The following is a 17,945-nucleotide window of genomic DNA, read 5'->3' on the forward strand; positions in this document are numbered from 1 at the left end:
TCCGTCTCTACTAAAAATACAAAAATCAGCTGGGCGTGGTGGTGCCCGCCTGTAGTCCCAGCTACTCAGGAGGCTGAGGCAGGAGAATTGCTTGAACTCTGGAGGTGGAGGTTGTAGTGAGCCAAGATCGCACCACTGCACTCCAGCCTGGCGACAGAATGAGACTCCGTCTCAAAAACAAACAAACCAAAAAACGAATCATAAACATATATTGGTGCAGTTGTGAATACATTTTTATGGTCATAATTATGAATACACTGATTGTTTATTTACCCCAAAATAGTGATATAAATATGTTGGTGGGATTGTGGAGAAGATAAGCATTTGGGAGGGAGAGTATAGTCTATAAGAAAGCTAAATCCTTGTCCTCCATATTAAATAATAGATGCTGTCTAATACTGAAAAATGGAAAGGCAATAACAGGTGGGGACGAGTAGTTACAGACGGCTGCTGTTTTCTGTTTTGCAGCTAGGACTGGTTATTTGTGCATTCTCTATTTTTTCTTGCCAGACTTATCAATATCATTAGTCTTTTCAAAGCACCCACTTTTGGCTTTGTTGATCCTTTTTATTGTATATTTACTTTATTTCTGCTCTTATTTATTATTTCCTTTTTACACTTTTCATTCTGTGTCTTTCTAACAAGTTGGATGCTTAACTCATTAATTTCCAGTTGTTTTATTCTCTCGTGTAAGCATTTTGGATGATTTTTTCCTAAGAACCATGTTAGCTGCATTCCACATTTTGATTATACAGTGCATCTAAATTTATATGCACTTAATAACATAGTCTAATAATAGGCAAAAATTGGCAGATCTACAAGGAGAAATAGAAAAACCTGCCTCCATGGTGGGGGCTTTTAATATATACATCTTAATTGATAAATCAGGCTAAAAATCACAGGAATATAGATTTGAAGCACACAGTTAACACAATTGATTTAATAAGTATATTTAAAATGCTTCATCTAACAGGTAGAATATATATACATCTCTTTGATGTGTGGGCTGTCTTCCTCCCACAGTTTAATTCTAAATATTTTCGAATTTGCTCTGTTTTTCCTGTTTGAATTTATAATTGTCTAGAATGATGTTTGCTAATTTCCTTATGTATGGCTTTTTTTTTTTTTTTTTGACTTTAGTTCCCTTTGTTTTATATTTCTGACCCTCAATCTAAAATCACTCTTACTGCCTTTCAGAATTTCCTCTGGGGCAGGCCTGCTAGTGGCAATCTTTTCAGTCTTTGTCTCAAAATGTCTTTTTTTAACCATCTGCATTGGAAATGGTTTTCACTGGATATTGAGTTTTTGATTTATTCTTATTCTCTTTCTGCACAGTGAGGATGTTGTTATGCTACTTTCTTCCATTGTTGCCCTTGATACGTCTGCTGTCATTACAATTGTTCCTTCATAAGTAATCGCTGCCTTGTACTTGTTTGCTTTTGAAACCTCCTCTGTCTTTGGAGTTCTGCAATTTATAACAGAGTCATCATTTATGTCTTTATTTTTATTTGTTTTCCCTGTTCAGATCTTGAATCTGAAGATTCATGTCTTTCATTCATTCTGGATAATGCCCTACCCTTATCTTGCCCATTGTTTAGCCCTCCTTCCCTATTCTCTCTTTGTCCTATCGTACATGTTTTAGACCTTCTCGTTATATTACACTTCATGTCTTCTTAGCTCCTGCTCATATTTTTCTAGCTCCTTGTCACTTTTCTACATTCTGGGTAATCTTTGCAGCTCTTCATTTTAGTTTATGAGTTCTGTCTTCAGTTGTGTCTAATTTTCTGTTTAATCCATACATTGTTTTTATTTTGGGTCTGTATTTTATATAAGTTTTATTTGGTTATTTTTCATAACAGCTTGTTATATTTGCCTTTTTTATGTTTTTTTTTCACTTCTTTACTCATTTAAATGTATTTTCCCCCAGTTTTCTCCTCTCAGCTTGTGTTATTATCTAGGAATTCCACTCTTCCTGAGTTTGTGTGTGTGTATGTGTCTGCTGACACCCTGATGGCTCATTGCTTAATTTTTTAGTTTTCCTGGGGCTTTTCTTGCTTTTGTTGTTGTTTTAGTAAGCTCTTTAGCAAGGAATCTTCTTTTTCCCCTGCCCCCACAGTGGTCCTTCGTGCACTCTGGATTGTGGAAGCAGTGTTACATAGTGTTTTGATTTTGCTTCTGCTACGTCTCCCAGGGCTTTCACAGTTCTAGGGCACAATTCTTTTCTTTTCTTTTTTTTTTTTGAGACAGAGTCTTGCTGTATCACCAGATTGGAGTGCAATGGTGCGATCTCACTCACTGCAACCTCTGCCTCCCGGGTTCAAGCAGTTCTCCTGCCTCAGCCTCCCCAGTGGCTAGGACTACAGATGCACACCACCACACCCAGCTAACTTTTTGTATTTTTATTAGAGACGGGTTTTCACCATGTTTACCAGGCTGGTCTTGAACTCCTGACCTCACATGATCCACCTGCTTCAGCCTCCGAAAGTGCTGGGATTACAGGCGTGAGCCACCGTGCCTGGACACGTTCATTTTTTGATATCTCCTTCTCAGGTTTTTGCTTTGTAGACGTGTGTGTGTCTGCTTTTTTCACTAAACTGCCCTCATGGTGAACCTACCATTGCTTTTACCACTTAATTTACTTTTAAAAATAGCAATTGTGTTGGATGCAGAGGAAATAACACAGTAGAAATGAAGTTCACCTGCCTATACGAAGGTTGGCAAATGAGATTGAAAACAAACACACATGGGAACCAGAGGCCAGGGCAGATGTGGACGGTGGCAGGTTTCCTAATTGCATGGTGCCTTTGCATCTCTCTTTGCAGAACATCTCTTGGGCCACTTGGAACAAGCCAAAAGCCTTCCTCCAGGCAGCCAGAGCGAGGCGGCAGCTCCCGCGAAGGAGCAGGACACACCCCGGGGGGAACCCCCTGCAGTGCCCGAGAACGAGAATGTTGCCCCCAAAGAACAGAAGAAAAAGCCTCGAAGGGGGAGAAAACCCAAAGCGTCCAAAGCTGAGCAGCCTCTAGTCATTGTGGAAGACAAGGAACCCGCAGGTGATGAGTGGATTCCTGGGATGAGTACCTGCGTGGGGTGCAGCCCTCCTGGCACCTGAGGGCTGGCGGGACAGGGGGCAGAGGGCAGGGCAGGAAAACTCAGTGTAGAAAGGCCTCATGGAAGGTAGACTCTAAGCCCTTCTGTTTTTCTCTCAATCAACTCTAGTAAAGCACAATTTCCATGTAATACATTTCACACTAAAAAGGATACAGGTTGTGGATTTTGACAAATGGATACAACTGTGAAACCAGCACCCCCGTCAGGGCAGAGGACATTTCCATCTCGTTAGCCGCTTTCCTGACTGTCTTCTGTACCAGTTCATTCCACCCATCCTGGAATTTCTCATGAATGGACTCTGCCTCTTTCAGGCAGCGTGCAGGCTGGAGACCCGCCCACATGGTTTATCTGTGACTCCTTCTCCTTGATCGCTGAACAGTGCTTGGTCTGTCACCTGTGGGTGGGCACTGAGTCACTCCCAGGCCCCCCATCCTTTGATTGTGCGGCATCCTCAGTTGGGTTTGAAGAGGCATTTGACCCTCTTCCAGGGTGTGCGGTCCCTGCGAGGCTCTTGTCCCTGTGGTCCTCACACAGCCCCCATCCAAGCCACCTGCAGCACACGCCTGGTGGGCCTCACAGTGAGGACGAGATCTGATGCTCAGCCACCGGCCCCTTCACCTTTGTTACTGACACCGGGCAGTTTTTCTTTTTACTGTCTGGGGTACACCAGGATTTCTTTTGTGAGAGTGAAAAGGAGTCCTTATTGTTTCAATGAATTGGAGAGAATTGGGAAGAGCAGCCATCGTGGAATATTCTGAGCCTCCCCTTTTCCACTCTGGGTCTGCAGCTTCTCGGGTCTGCACTGCTGGGCGCTGATTTAGGAGCACCCGAAAGCCTCCTGGCCAGTTTCCCCACGTCTCTGTGAATAGGCATAGAAGATGGGGCGCAGGGGAAAGCGGGTCAGGTAGATATTTCACTAATTCTTACTTGCATTGGGAAGACATTTAGTAGGCAAAGTGTTAGAAACCAGTAGTTGAATTTTTTGGTGTAATCTTCTCCTATTTCATTTGTCTCAGGTTTCTGGCCAGGGTCTCTAGTATTGGCGATGATGTGATCTTTGACTTTTGTACAAAATGGTTAGCTAAAATGGTTATACTCATGTTGGCACATTTAATTAGAAGCATTAACATTTCTAAATCTCTGTCAGAAAATAAGTTCTAAGTTTCTGCTATATATCCAAAATATTTTTGGTTGGTATGAAGAGGGATTGAAGTAATGTTATGATGTTGTGGTTTTAAAAAAGAATAACAAATTATAACTTCAGTTTGGGCTAAGAAAAACATTTTGCTTTTCTGTGTATACTAGTAAATGTGTGGATCCCAAAATATTGCCAGTTTTTTTTCTTTTTTCCCCTGTGTAAACCTCAACATTTGTGCCTACCGCTGTGGCCTGGCTGTGGTCCCCATGGGGCGATGTGTCACCATGGTTTGGCTGTGTTTGTCCCCTGCTCTTGTGGTGACTTGGCTTGTCATATCCCCTTCGTACAGAGCAAGTGGCAGAGATCATTACCGAGGTCCCTCCGGATGAGCCTGTGAGTGCAACACCGGACGAGCGGATCATGGAGCTTGTTCTGGGGAAGCTGGCCACCACCACCACTGACACCAGCTCGGTTCCAAAGTAAGTCCTGCCTGGCACCTGGGGCCATCCTGTGGACAGACAGTGCTGGCAGCAGCCAGGCCATTCTGGAGGGAAGGCACCTTCCCAGCAGGAAGGCCCCAGGAGAGGAGGTGGAAACGGACCTGCTGAGGAAGCAGCAGGAATGTTCTGGAACTCAGGAGTTTAATGGTGCATCCACTGTGAAAACAGCTTTAAAGAAACGTTTTATTGTGGTTAAATACGCATGGCATAAATTTAACCATTTTAACCATGTTTAAGTGCACAATTCAGTGGCATTCAGGATAGTCACACTGTTGGGCAACCATCTCCCCCAGCCATCTGTGGCACTTTCCCATCTCCCCAAGCTGAAACACTGTCCCCATTAAGCACCCGCCCCAGCCCCCTCCCCCAGCCTCTGGCACCCACCATTCTACTTTCTGTCTCTGTGGATTTGATGACTCTAGAGATGTCATAGAAGTGGAATCAGACAGAATTTGTCCTTATATGACTGGCTTATTCCACCCTGGCTCATCCACATGTAGCCTGTGTCAGAATTTCCTTCCTTTTCAACACTGAGTAATAGTCCATGGTGCATATGCCCTATCTTTTGTGCATCCCTTGATGGGCAGCTGGGTTGCTTCTAGCTTTCGCAATGCTGCTGTGATAAAACACTTTGCTATTTGAATTTCAGTGAATTTAACAGATTGCCCTGTGTTTTAGTTATGATTCTTGGATTATTTTTACCCTGGAGTTGAATAAGTTGGTGGTCATTTTTTGGGACCCTTTTTGGATCACCTCTTACAGTTGGCAAAATAATGTCAGAAATGATGTTACCTGTTTATTTATTTATAGTTTATCTTATTGCCCAGAAGAGTTCAGGTGGCTTACCATCAAAAAGACATTTAATAGGGAAAAGAAGTTTTAAAAATCAGGTACAGATAATATGTAAAACAGAGGAGAGTTAAGACAGAGTGACAAGAGCAGAAAACAGATGTGGTTATTCTAATTGAGGCACAAATTGACCTCCAGGCTTTCTGGTGGCCAGAGTTAGAACACAGTCAGGTGTGTGGCTGTTACAGCGAAAGCTGCCTAACGTCATTATATATTCAAGGTGTCCCTTTCAGGTGCCCTGGAAGCTGGGAGTGACGCCCGGGCGCATTCCCTCCTTTCTCGGTACAGGCTCGGGATTAGCTGGGAAGTTTTGGAAGGAGGCCATTTCCACGCTGCTTGTAACCTGGAACTTTTTTCCCACCTGTCTTTTTCCAACTTATTGACGTCCCCGGGCAGGTTCACCCATCATCAGAATAACACCATCACACTCAAGAGGAGCTTAATTCTCTCGAGCAGACACGGCATCCGGCGCAAGCTCATCAAACAGCTCGGGGAGCACAAGCGGGTTTACCAGTGCAACATCTGCAGCAAGATCTTCCAGAACAGCAGCAACCTGAGCAGGCACGTGCGCTCGCATGGTGAGTCTGCACGGCCCGGCCGGCGCCCGGGGCCGGGGGTGGGAGGACAGCATAGAGTCTCCTCTCCTTGGGTCGTCTCCCGTGAGCTGCGCCAGTGAGAGGCTGCGGTTGGTGGGCGATCATCTCTGCAGCCCCTTTGCATGGAGGGAGTAAGGCGGCTGGGGGGCGTTTCCCCCGTGGGCATGCTTCTCTCAGTAAATGCTCTAAGTGGTGAATGAGCTCTCGGTTGGTTGGTTCCTCAGGTGACAAGCTGTTTAAGTGCGAAGAGTGTGCAAAATTGTTCAGCCGCAAAGAGAGCCTAAAGCAGCACGTGTCTTACAAGCATAGCAGGAACGAGGTGGGTGGAAATAAGCCCAGGGTTCTCTTCCCAGTTGTGTGGATGAGGCAGACAACTGACCAAATCACCATGTTGCAATGAGAAGAAAGAATCCCAGGAGGGAGGAGAGTGGGGGAGGGAGGAGAGTGGGGGAGGGCTGTGGGTGCCCAGGCATTCCTGAAAAAAGAGAGAGTCCCAGGAGAGATGAGAGCAGGTGAGGGCTGTGGGTGTCCAGGCATCCCTGGGCCACCTGCCAGCCCCTGGTCCCAGTCAGATGCCCACAAGCACAGCAGGAAGACTCAGGAGAATGGAAGTGTTAGGCGCTGGGAGTGGGGCTCCCTGAGTTGTGGGGTTCCCTTTCTAGGCAGGTGAACAGCAAGAGCACGCATCCTTTGTGTTCCTAAACAGAGCGGGAGGGTGGTGGAGGTCAGAGTCGTAACAGACACAGGCGTGGAGTCGCCCGGGCAGCGCGTCGGGGGCTCGGCCTCTGTGGACTGTGTGCCGGGCCGTCTCACTCACGGCGTGTCCCTCTGACCAGGTGGACGGCGAGTACAGGTACCGGTGCGGCACTTGTGAGAAGACCTTCCGCATCGAGAGCGCGCTGGAGTTCCACAACTGCAGGACAGGTGAGGGCGCCGGTCAGGTCTCCCCTCGGCCCCTGTGCAGTGCGGATTCTCAGATACGCTGTGCAGTGCGGATTCTCAGATACGCTGCAGAGGCCGGGGAACTTTAGGCCGAAGTAGATTGTTTTCACCAATAGACAGCCTCACTTTTAACATTTCCCTCTGTCCATTTTGCTTCAAAGCATTGTTATCCTAAAGATACACAGATGCAAACTTTCCAGTTAAAAGGGATTGATTTTCTTCCGGCATTTGTCAGCCGAGCTGCGTAGGGCCCCACATTGGAGAGCATTGTAAAGCCGGGGGCCGTTCTGGCTAAAAGCAGGGAGCAGCAGTGTCCGATGTTTCTAGGGCCCTCTGAGGAAGAAAGGAAAAGGTCAGGATAATGGCTGGAGGAGTGTGAGCGCTGGCTCGCTTGCTTGCAAAGGTGGTTCCTAACCGCGAGCCCTCCTCCATCCACGTCTCCTGCGTCGTCCAGGGTGGAACGGGGTTGCCCCTGCACACATCCTTTTTGTTCTGAGCCTGCTTGTGTGCACCAGTCTCCAAAAATAAAGCATTTTCCTTGTGTGAGGCCTGAAGCCGGGTGTGCCTGGACCAACCTGTAGTGGAGAGGTGGCTTCTTTGGGCCTGGGGGGCGTCTGAGGCCCCTGTCTCTCTGACCGAATTTGCTGCTAGCAAGTAAACAGACCAAAGAAAAGCAGACACCACAAGGAGGCCAAGGCCAGCTGCGCTTCTCCACATGGCCCGAGGATGCCCCCGTATTCTCCAGTGATGATGTGCAGCCTCTGGGATGTGGAGTCACGCCTTCCCCATTCCCAGTGGTGGGTGGCACTGGAGGCCCAAGCAGTGGGGTCCCCAGCGGGGCACAGAGGGGTGAGTCACTGTTGCCTTTGTGTCCCCCTCTCTCTAGGACTCATAGCACACCCTGGAGAGGGGGGGCCCGGCGGCAGTCGGCTTAGAGACCTACCAGGTTAGCCTTCGACGCCCACCCCGTCCTTGTCCGCCCGCCTCTGTGTCTGTCACTTGCATCTCTGTGTTGTTCTTGTTAAGGTACCACCCGCCCCTGTGTTGAGAACAGGACACCCACAGCAGTGGACTCCCAGGGGCTCTGGCCAGGGCTGCCACACGTAAGCCATGTGAGAGGCTCTGCTCCCCTGCCACGGCTGCTGGGGGCGGGGGGCCCTTAGTGGGGTTGGCTAGTTCTACTCCAAGGGCTCCTATTTGAAATCAGGGCTTGGTTCTTCCTCCCTGATGCCTTCTTCCCTGGGTTGGACTGTTCCGAGGGGCAGGAAAGAGTCATGTTTTGCCTGAGCTTTAGTGGCTCTGAAGGATCCATGTCTGGCATGAGGTGGCCTCCAGAAGCTTCTGGATGAATTTCCAGTGTGCCACACCTCCTGCATTTTAAGCCCTCCTATCACAAGAATTCCCAAGAAATCTGGGGCTCAGCCCCCTGAAGACTTCCACTTAGTGCAGCCCCAGCCAGACAGATGAACCTTCATCTTGTTTGCGAACCTCCCCTTGGGGTCCCCGCAGTCCCGCGGGAGTGTAGCGGGCGAGCGTGTTGGGCTTCCTAAGAGTGATGCATCCAAGGCGCTTTGGTGAGGCAGACTCAAGGTTGAGGAAGAGGCATTGCCTCCTGTTATTTTTAACTATTTCTCTGGACCCAAATAAAACAAAGTACTAGAAGCAGCTAAGCGGCAGTGGCTTCCTGTCAGCCAGAGGTGCTGTTAGGCCAGGCGCTGGCCTTCGTTAGTGACCTAGAACCCGAAGAGCGCCAGGGACCTGCATCACACCACCTCTTCCCCTGAGACGCTCTAGTTTCAAAGGTTACCCATTTTAGACTGAAAAGACAGGATAAAAACCTTGAAATGGAGCTCGTTTGCATCATATATGATTTGCATGCTCTTATACTTATTTATAGTATTGAAGTCAAGAGAATGTGTATCTTCCTTCGACAAACCAAGAATTCGTACAATGTGGGGGAAAGTTTTAAAATGTTACAGTCTTGTGGGTTTTTCTGAGACTCCCTCCACAGGACCTGTTGTAGTGCCTGTCCCTTGTGGTGTGACCAGGTGCTGGTGTAGCTCATCGTCGTGTTCCTTGTGCTGTCTCTGACCATAAATACTGTGCTACAGAATAGCAGAGGCTCACGTCCAGGCCCTCAGGCAAAATGCAGCCCACCAGCCTCCCCCAGGAACCCCCTCTCCATCCCCGGGCGCCGTGCGCCCCTCTCCCTTCATCAGACCCCAGTAGGCAGCTGTTCTCAGTGGCTCATTTATTCAGACATAAACCTAGACCTCCTCGGCAGCAGGGGTATTGGAGAGAGAAGCATTGTTGGGACCCCGTGCCCATCTGGGTTCCCTAACTGGCAGTGAGTGGGTGGCTGTGGGGATGCCGCCCTCGGTGTGGCAGAGTTGTCCGGGACAGCTGGGGAGTGGTGTGAAGTAGGTTCTCTCCATGGTCAAGAGGGGCTTGTGAGGGAGAAAGCTGACGCTCTTGGCAGCACCATTGCCTTCCTCGGGGCTGCAGGACTGGTGGAGCCACCTGCCCAGCGGAGGGTGCTCATGGCTGCTGTTTTGCACCTGCCTGGGAGGGAGGCTCACTTGTATTAGTTGGTACCTGCCCGGGAAGGAGGCTCACCTGTATAATTTAGTACCTGCCAGGGAGGGAGGCTCATTTGTGCTGTTCGGCACCTGCCCGGGAGACAGGTTCATCTGTGCTGTTCGGCACCTGCCTGGGAGACAGGTTCATCTGTGCTGTTCGGCACCTGCCCGGGAGGGAGACTCGCCTGTACTGTTTAGCGCCTACCGAGGAGAGAGGCTCACCTGTGCTGTTTAGTACCTGCCCGAGAGGGAGTCTGACCTGTGCTATTTAACGTCTGTCTGGAAGGGAGGCTGCCTGTGCTATTCAGCCCCTGCCTGGGAGGGAGGCTCACCTGTGTTCTTTAGCACCCACCTGGGAAGAGGCTCACCTATGCTGTTCAGGAGACCCAAGTTGAGGGGAGTGTGGCAGTCTGATGCCACAGCACTATAAAGGTGTGGCCTGTGGTGATCTGATGCCACAGTGCTGTAAGGTGTGGCCTTTCACAAAGCCCGTGGCTCTAGTGGTCCCATTCCTAAGAATTCATGATAAAGAGATTTGACAGAAGAAAAAAATCTACATTACTAAAGATTCCATCACTAAATTATCTACAGTGTCAAAAATAGCAAAGTGAGTTGTGAGAAGTAAACTGGATGAAATGTCATGTAGCCATTCAAGTGATCATGAAAATGTCCAGCATCGTAAGCACGCACACCACAGACGCAGTGCGTGAAGGACACAGACCATGCGGTTGCGTGGATGTGGACAGAGTCCATCAAATCTTAAGCCAGAACGAAACTGAGTGCAGTGGTTGTATGGACGATGTTTCACTTTATAGAAGGCAGGCAAACAGTGTTAGGCTGGGACTCAGCGTAGCGTCTATCACGTTGCCCCTCTTATGGCCCAGGTGAGGATGGCTCTGGGCTGAGGTCACGCTGCGGGTGGGGTGGGGTGTGGGCAGGGGAGCCTCGCACAGGGCCACCTCTGCTGTGTTCAGCCCTGGCAGATGCCACCTCCCACTGTCCTGCCATGGTTGGAGCTGTGGGAGGGGACTGTCCCCTCCCAGCCCTGCCCTGTCCTGAGGGTGGCACCCGTGGGGCATAGATTTCCCCATGGCTGCCTCCCTGTCTCTTATAGAACAGGACACCCACAGCAGTGGACTCCCAGGGGCTCTGGCCAGGGCTGCCACACGTGAGCCATGTGAGAGGCTCTGCTCCCCTGCCACGGCTGCTGGGGGCGGGGGGCCCTTAGTGGGGTTGGCTAGTTCTACTCCAAGGGCTCCTATTTGAAATCAGGGCTTGGTTCTTCCTCCCTGATGCCTTCTTCCCCGGGTTGGACTGTTCCGAGGGGCAGGAAAGAGTCATGTTTTGCCTGAGCTTTAGTGGCTCTGAGGGATCCATGTCTGGCATGAGGTGGCCTCCAGAAGCTTCTGGATGAATTTCCAGTGTGCCACACCTCCTGCATTTTAAGCCCTCCTATCACAAGAATTCCCAAGAAATCTGGGGCTCAGCCCCCTGAAGACTTCCACTTAGTGCAGCCCCAGCCAGACAGATGAACCTTCATCTTGTTTGCGAACCTCCCCTTGGGGTCCCCGCAGTCCCGCGGGAGTGTAGCGGGCGAGCGTGTTGGGCTTCCTAAGAGTGATGCATCCAAGGCGCTTTGGTGAGGCAGACTCAAGGTTGAGGAAGAGGCATTGCCTCCTGTTATTTTTAACTATTTCTCTGGACCCAAATAAAACAAAGTACTAGAAGCGGCTAAGCGGCAGTGGCTTCCTGTCAGCCAGAGGTGCTGTTAGGCCAGGCGCTGGCCTTCGTTAGTGACCTAGAACCCGAAGAGCGCCAGGGACCTGCATCACACCACCTCTTCCCCTGAGACGCTCTAGTTTCAAAGGTTACCCATTTTAGACTGAAAAGACAGGATAAAAACCTTGAAATGGAGCTCGTTTGCATCATATATGATTTGCATGCTCTTATACTTATTTATAGTATTGAAGTCAAGAGAATGTGTATCTTCCTTCGACAAACCAAGAATTCGTACAATGTGGGGGAAAGTTTTAAAATGTTACAGTCTTGTGGGTTTTTCTGAGACTCCCTCCACAGGACCTGTTGTAGTGCCTGTCCCTTGTGGTGTGACCAGGTGCTGGTGTAGCTCATCGTCGTGTTCCTTGTGCTGTCTCTGACCATAAATACTGTGCTACAGAATAGCAGAGGCTCACGTCCAGGCCCTCAGGCAAAATGCAGCCCACCAGCCTCCCCCAGGAACCCCCTCTCCATCCCCGGGCGCCGTGCGCCCCTCTCCCTTCATCAGACCCCAGTAGGCAGCTGTTCTCAGTGGCTCATTTATTCAGACATAAACCTAGACCTCCTCGGCAGCAGGGGTATTGGAGAGAGAAGCATTGTTGGGACCCCGTGCCCATCTGGGTTCCCTAACTGGCAGTGAGTGGGTGGCTGTGGGGATGCCGCCCTCGGTGTGGCAGAGTTGTCCGGGACAGCTGGGGAGTGGTGTGAAGTAGGTTCTCTCCATGGTCAAGAGGGGCTTGTGAGGGAGAAAGCTGACGCTCTTGGCAGCACCATTGCCTTCCTCGGGGCTGCAGGACTGGTGGAGCCACCTGCCCAGCGGAGGGTGCTCATGGCTGCTGTTTTGCACCTGCCTGGGAGGGAGGCTCACTTGTATTAGTTGGTACCTGCCCGGGAAGGAGGCTCACCTGTATAATTTAGTACCTGCCAGGGAGGGAGGCTCATTTGTGCTGTTCGGCACCTGCCCGGGAGACAGGTTCATCTGTGCTGTTCGGCACCTGCCTGGGAGACAGGTTCATCTGTGCTGTTCGGCACCTGCCCGGGAGGGAGACTCGCCTGTACTGTTTAGCGCCTACCGAGGAGAGAGGCTCACCTGTGCTGTTTAGTACCTCCCCGAGAGGGAGTCTGACCTGTGCTATTTAACGTCTGTCTGGAAGGGAGGCTGCCTGTGCTATTCAGCCCCTGCCTGGGAGGGAGGCTCACCTGTGTTCTTTAGCACCCACCTGGGAAGAGGCTCACCTATGCTGTTCAGGAGACCCAAGTTGAGGGGAGTGTGGCAGTCTGATGCCACAGCACTATAAAGGTGTGGCCTGTGGTGATCTGATGCCACAGCGCTGTAAGGTGTGGCCTTTCACAAAGCCCGTGGCTCTAGTGGTCCCATTCCTAAGAATTCATGATAAAGAGATTTGACAGAAGAAAAAAATCTACATTACTAAAGATTCCATCACTAAATTATCTACAGTGTCAAAAATAGCAAAGTGAGTTGTGAGAAGTAAACTGGATGAAATGTCATGTAGCCATTCAAGTGATCATGAAAATGTCCAGCATCGTAAGCACGCACACCACAGACGCAGTGCGTGAAGGACACAGACCATGCGGTTGCGTGGATGTGGACAGAGTCCATCAAATCTTAAGCCAGAACGAAACTGAGTGCAGTGGTTGTATGGACGATGTTTCACTTTATAGAAGGCAGGCAAACAGTGTTAGGCTGGGACTCAGCGTAGCGTCTATCACGTTGCCCCTCTTATGGCCCAGGTGAGGATGGCTCTGGGCTGAGGTCACGCTGCGGGTGGGGTGGGGTGTGGGCAGGGGAGCCTCGCACAGGGCCACCTCTGCTGTGTTCAGCCCTGGCAGATGCCACCTCCCACTGTCCTGCCATGGTTGGAGCTGTGGGAGGGGACTGTCCCCTCCCAGCCCTGCCCTGTCCTGAGGGTGGCACCCGTGGGGCATAGATTTCCCCATGGCCGCCTCCTGTCTTCGCAGATGACCATGCCTTGTCCGTTCCCAGCTGGGAAGAGGTGAGAACGCCTGGCTTTCCCGGGGGAGGTTGTGTGCTTCCCTCACCCCCCGACCTGGGCTGCACATTGGGGTCACCTGAGTGAAGCCAGACACATGCGGAGGCCTGAGGCCCACCCCTGAAAGTCTCATTTTGTGAGCCCTGGCCAGTGAATCTCTACCTGGCGGGGGTGGAGAGTGGAGGGTGTTCGCCCCAGGGAATGTCATTGGCAATGTCTGGAGACACCTTGGTGGGGAGGGGTGCCCCTGGCACCTACTGGGTGGAAGCCCGGTGTCTGCTCAGCATCCCACAGTGCGCAGGGCAGCTCACAACAAAGGATCTTGCCAAAAACGCTGAGGCAGGGAAACCCTAGGCAGTGCGACCCTCAGACACTCTGGCGGCTCCTCGGGCAGCAGAGAGGGAGAGGCACAGGGTGGCTGCTTTGCACAAATGGCAGCTTTCGATGCAGTTTTGGGAATTTGTATATTTGGCAAACATTGACTGAGCCCAGGAGCTGATCCGTGGGTGAGAGCCCAGGGGCCTAGAAACACAGTCTGCTGTGGTGCCCCGCTCCTGGGTCACCCGGCTGCCATGTCCTCCCGTGTTGGTGACACAGGGAGGAGAACGCAGCTTTGCTGGGCCCTGGGGTCAACTGGTGAGGCGTCTGATGGACAGGGGCAGGGCGAGGGGACCTGGGCTGATGCTGCAGTGTGAGGGACTGCACAGTGAGGGCCCCCCGGGTGCCTGTGCAAGAATCGGAGGGACAGATGGCACTGGGGGTCTGTCAGTGTCCCGGGCGGAGCAGAAACCACAGTTTGACAGCTGCCTTCCAGGAGGGACTGGTGATGAGGTCTGGGATGCAGGGATATGGGCGTTTCTGGAAGCTTCGTGGAGTGTGTGTGGTGTGTGTGGCTGTGTATTTGTGTGGTGTGTGGATGTATTTGTGTGGTGTGTGTTTAGTATTTGTGTGGTGTGTGTTTTATTTGTGTGGTGTGTGTGTTGAGTGTGTGTATGTGGTGTGTGGTATGTGCATTTTTGTGGCATGTGTGTTGAGTGTATTTGTGGTGTGTGTGATTTGTGTGTGTTCGTGTGTGGTGTGTATTTGGTGTGGCATATTATGTGTGGTATGTGTTCAGTGTATGTGTGTGGTGTATGTGTGTGTGGTATGTGTTCAGTGTGTATGTGGTGTGTGTGATATGTGATTGTGTATTTATGTGTGGTGTGTGTATTGTGTGGTGTGTGCTGAGCATATGTGTGTTGTGTATGTGTGTGGGTTGTGTGTGGTGTATGTGTTGAGTATGTGTTGTATGGGGCATGTGTGTGGATGTGTGTGTGGAGTGTATTTGTGTGGGGCATGTGTGTGTGGTGTGTGTTGAGTGTGTGGTGTGTGATTGTGTGTGGTTTTGTGTTGAATGTGCGTATTTGTGTTGGGGGTATGTTGAATGTGTGTGTTGTGTGTGTATTTGTGTGTGTGGTGTGGTTGAGTTTATGGTGTATGTTGAGTATGTGTGTATGTGGTGTGTGTTGAATGTGTGGGTGTATGTTGTATGATTGTATATTTGGTGCGTTGTGTACGTGTGTTTGTGTAGTGTGTGTTGAGTGTATGTTTATGTGGTGTGTGTTGACTGTGTATTTTTGTAGTATGTGATTGGGTATTGGGGTTAATGGTGTGTGTTGAATGTGTATTTGTGTGTGGTGTGTTGAGTGTGTGTATGTGGTGTGTGATAATGTATATGGTGTGTGTTGAATGTGTTTGTATGTGGGGTGTGTGTGGTGTATGTTGAGTGTATCTGTGTGGCGTGATTATATGTGTGTGGTGTGTTGAATGTGTATGTGGTGTAGTTGTGCATTTATGTGGAGCCTGTATGTGTGGTATGTGTATATTTGTGTGGTTTGTGTGTATTTGGGGTATATGTGTGGTATGTGTTGAATGTATTTGTGTGTGGTGTGTATTGAGTGTGGATGTATTTGTGTGGTGTGTGATAGTGTATGTGGTGTGTGTTGAATGTGTATGTGGAGGGTGTGTGTGGTGTATGTTGAGTGTACCTGTGTGGTGTGTGATTATATCTGTACGGTGTGTTGAATGTGTATGTGGTGTAATTGTGCATTTGTGTGGGGCTTGCATGTGTGGTGTGTTGAGTATTTGTGTGGTGTGATTTGTGTATTGTGTGTGTGGTTTGTGTTGAATATGTGTGTATTTGTATGTGGTGTGTGTGATTATTTGTGGGGCATGTGTTTTTGTGTGGTGTGTTAAGTATACTATTTGTGTGGTATGTGATTGTGTATTTGTGTGGGGCATGTGCGTGTGTGTGATGTGTGTTGGGTGTGTATGTATTTGCATAGTGTGTGATGTGTGTGGCGTGTTTGTACCGGTACGTGTGTGGTGTATGTGTTGTGTGTGATTGTGTATTTATGTGGGGCGTGTGTGGTATATTGAGTGTGGTGTATTTCTGTGGGGTGTGTGTGTGGTGTGTGTATGGTGTGTGTGATTGTGTATCTGGGTGGGGCGTGTGTGGTGTATGGTGTGTGTGATTGGGGCGTGTGGTGTGTGTGATTGTGTATTTGTGGGGCATGTGTGTGGTGTGTTGTGTGTTTGCGGTGTGTGATTATGTGTGGGGGGCATGCATATGTGTTTAGATGTGTTGAGTGTGTATTTCTGTGGGGGGTGTGTGTGTGGTGTGTATGTGCTGTGTGTGATTGTATATTTGTGTGGGGCATGTGTGTGTGGTGTGTGTGATTGTGTATTTGTGTGAGGTGCTTGTGTGTGTGGTGTGTGTGATTGTGTGGGGCATGTGTGTGGTGTGTGTTGAGTGTATTTGTGTGGTGTGTGATTGTGTGCGTGCTGAGGAGGATTTGGGTGAAGTGGGGGAATATGGGCATATTGATGTCCGCCCATGGGGAAGGAGTCTGGGGGGGCCAACACCAGGGATCCTGGGGGCAGGGGGCGGCCACGTTGGTCGGGTGGTCGGTTGGTCGGATGGTCGGTTGGTTGGTAGGGAGGTCATTCTGTCTGTCAGTCGGTTATGCTGGAGAGTGCAGGCCCAGGGGAAGCTTTGGACCGGGCAGCTTTCCTGACAGGAGTGGAGTCATCGTCCCCAGGTGCTGTGGGACAGGGTGGCCTGGGAGGGAGGTGGCTGGCGTTGCTTGGTGATGAAAGGTGAGCTCCGTGTCTGCTTTTCAAGCACTGGGGTTCCCATCTCTGCATCGTGTGTTCCTGGGGTAGACAGCGTGTGACACACAGGTGCTGTTTTCTTCCTGGCCACGCGTCCCCTGTGACTCTCATGCCCGTCACCCACGCTTTATTGACATTCAGGCCATACGTGCGTGCCTGCATGAGATGTTATTTACCACAAAATCGTTGTGTGTTTGTTTGCTCTCTGGACAGATGACAAGACGTTCCAATGTGAGATGTGTTTCAGATTCTTCTCCACCAACAGCAACCTCTCCAAGCACAAGAAGAAGCACGGCGACAAGAAGTTTGCCTGTGAGGTCTGCAGCAAGATGTTCTACCGCAAGGACGTCATGCTGGACCACCAGCGCCGGCACCTGGAAGGTGAGGCCACCTGTGCACCTGCTGTGGCCGGGAGAGGCAGCTCCTGTGGGGTGGGGCAGGGCGGGGTGGCGCGGTCAGCAAGGCCTTTGGGGGAGCAGTTCAGCTGCCTGCTCCTTTGCCTGGAAACGCCCACCATCCGATGGGCTCATCCTCTTCTGAGAACCTGTCTCAGGAGAGCAAGGAGCTGAGACACAGGTGTCAGACCTGCTATGCGCAAGGAGAAGCAGTTGGAAATACCCTAAGTGTTCCACACTGGGGAAGGAGTTAAGAACACTGGACGATTTGTAGGGTCGAGTGTTTCACTGTCATTAGAAGTGTTTTTTCAAAGATACTAGATATTGTGAAAAATGCTTTCAATATGACAGAAAGTGGGAAAAACCCGTACAAGAGCAACTAAGAGCAGCAGCCCTTCAAACACCCTTTCATTAAAATTTGGAAAAAATTGTTTTATAATTACAAATGAAGCATATGCTTGTTGAAAAGAAGATGTGAGACCACAAAGTCCTGTGTAAAGTATAACCCTCCCGGGCACAGCGGCTCACGCCTGGAACCCCAGCACTTTGGGAGGCCGCAGCTGGAGGATCTCGAGGCCAACAGTTCAAGACCAGCCCAGGCAACATAGCGAGGCTCTGCTTTTACAAAAAATTAGCTGGGCACAGTGGCACATACTTGTAGTCCCAGCTACTCGGAAGGCTGAGGCAGGAGGATCACTTGAGGCTGGGAGGTCGAGGCTGCAGTGAGCTGTGCTTGCACCACTGTTTTCCAGAGCAAGACCTTATCTCAAAAAATATATATAAAAATAAAAAATGAAGTATAACCATGTCCATCCAAATAGGCATACACATGTGCCTTTGTCCCTTTTTTAAAAAAAGGCTGGAATTGTGTCCTGTGTACATTTTAGCACTTTC

The 17,945-nt window shown here is 50.1% G+C and overlaps 1 protein-coding gene across 3 annotated transcripts in view; it reads left to right on the forward strand.

Moving 5' to 3' along the window:
- Nucleotides 1-17,945, forward strand: part of PRDM15 (PR domain containing 15) — a 75,129-nt gene that overhangs the window by 17,278 nt on the left and 39,906 nt on the right. For 2 of the 3 annotated variants that reach the window (XR_001008496.1, XM_012002587.1), the window contains exons 6-11: nucleotides 2,823-3,053; nucleotides 4,599-4,728; nucleotides 5,995-6,176; nucleotides 6,419-6,513; nucleotides 7,031-7,118; nucleotides 16,870-17,037. Coding sequence is in view for 2 of the 3 variants with exons in the window: in XM_012002587.1 (XP_011857977.1) it covers nucleotides 2,823-3,053; nucleotides 4,599-4,728; nucleotides 5,995-6,176; nucleotides 6,419-6,513; nucleotides 7,031-7,118; nucleotides 16,870-17,037 (894 nt within the window). In the remaining variant the exon portion in view is untranslated. Of the gene's footprint in view, nucleotides 1-2,822; nucleotides 3,054-4,598; nucleotides 4,729-5,994; nucleotides 6,177-6,418; nucleotides 6,514-7,030; nucleotides 7,119-8,022; nucleotides 8,083-16,869; nucleotides 17,038-17,945 lie in introns of all 3 variants that reach the window. The other variant, XM_012002586.1, reaches the window with a different exon arrangement.

This window comes from Mandrillus leucophaeus, unplaced genomic scaffold, assembly GCF_000951045.1.
Source record: "Mandrillus leucophaeus isolate KB7577 unplaced genomic scaffold, Mleu.le_1.0 Scaffold69, whole genome shotgun sequence".
Classification (NCBI taxonomy): Eukaryota; Metazoa; Chordata; class Mammalia; order Primates; family Cercopithecidae; genus Mandrillus; species Mandrillus leucophaeus.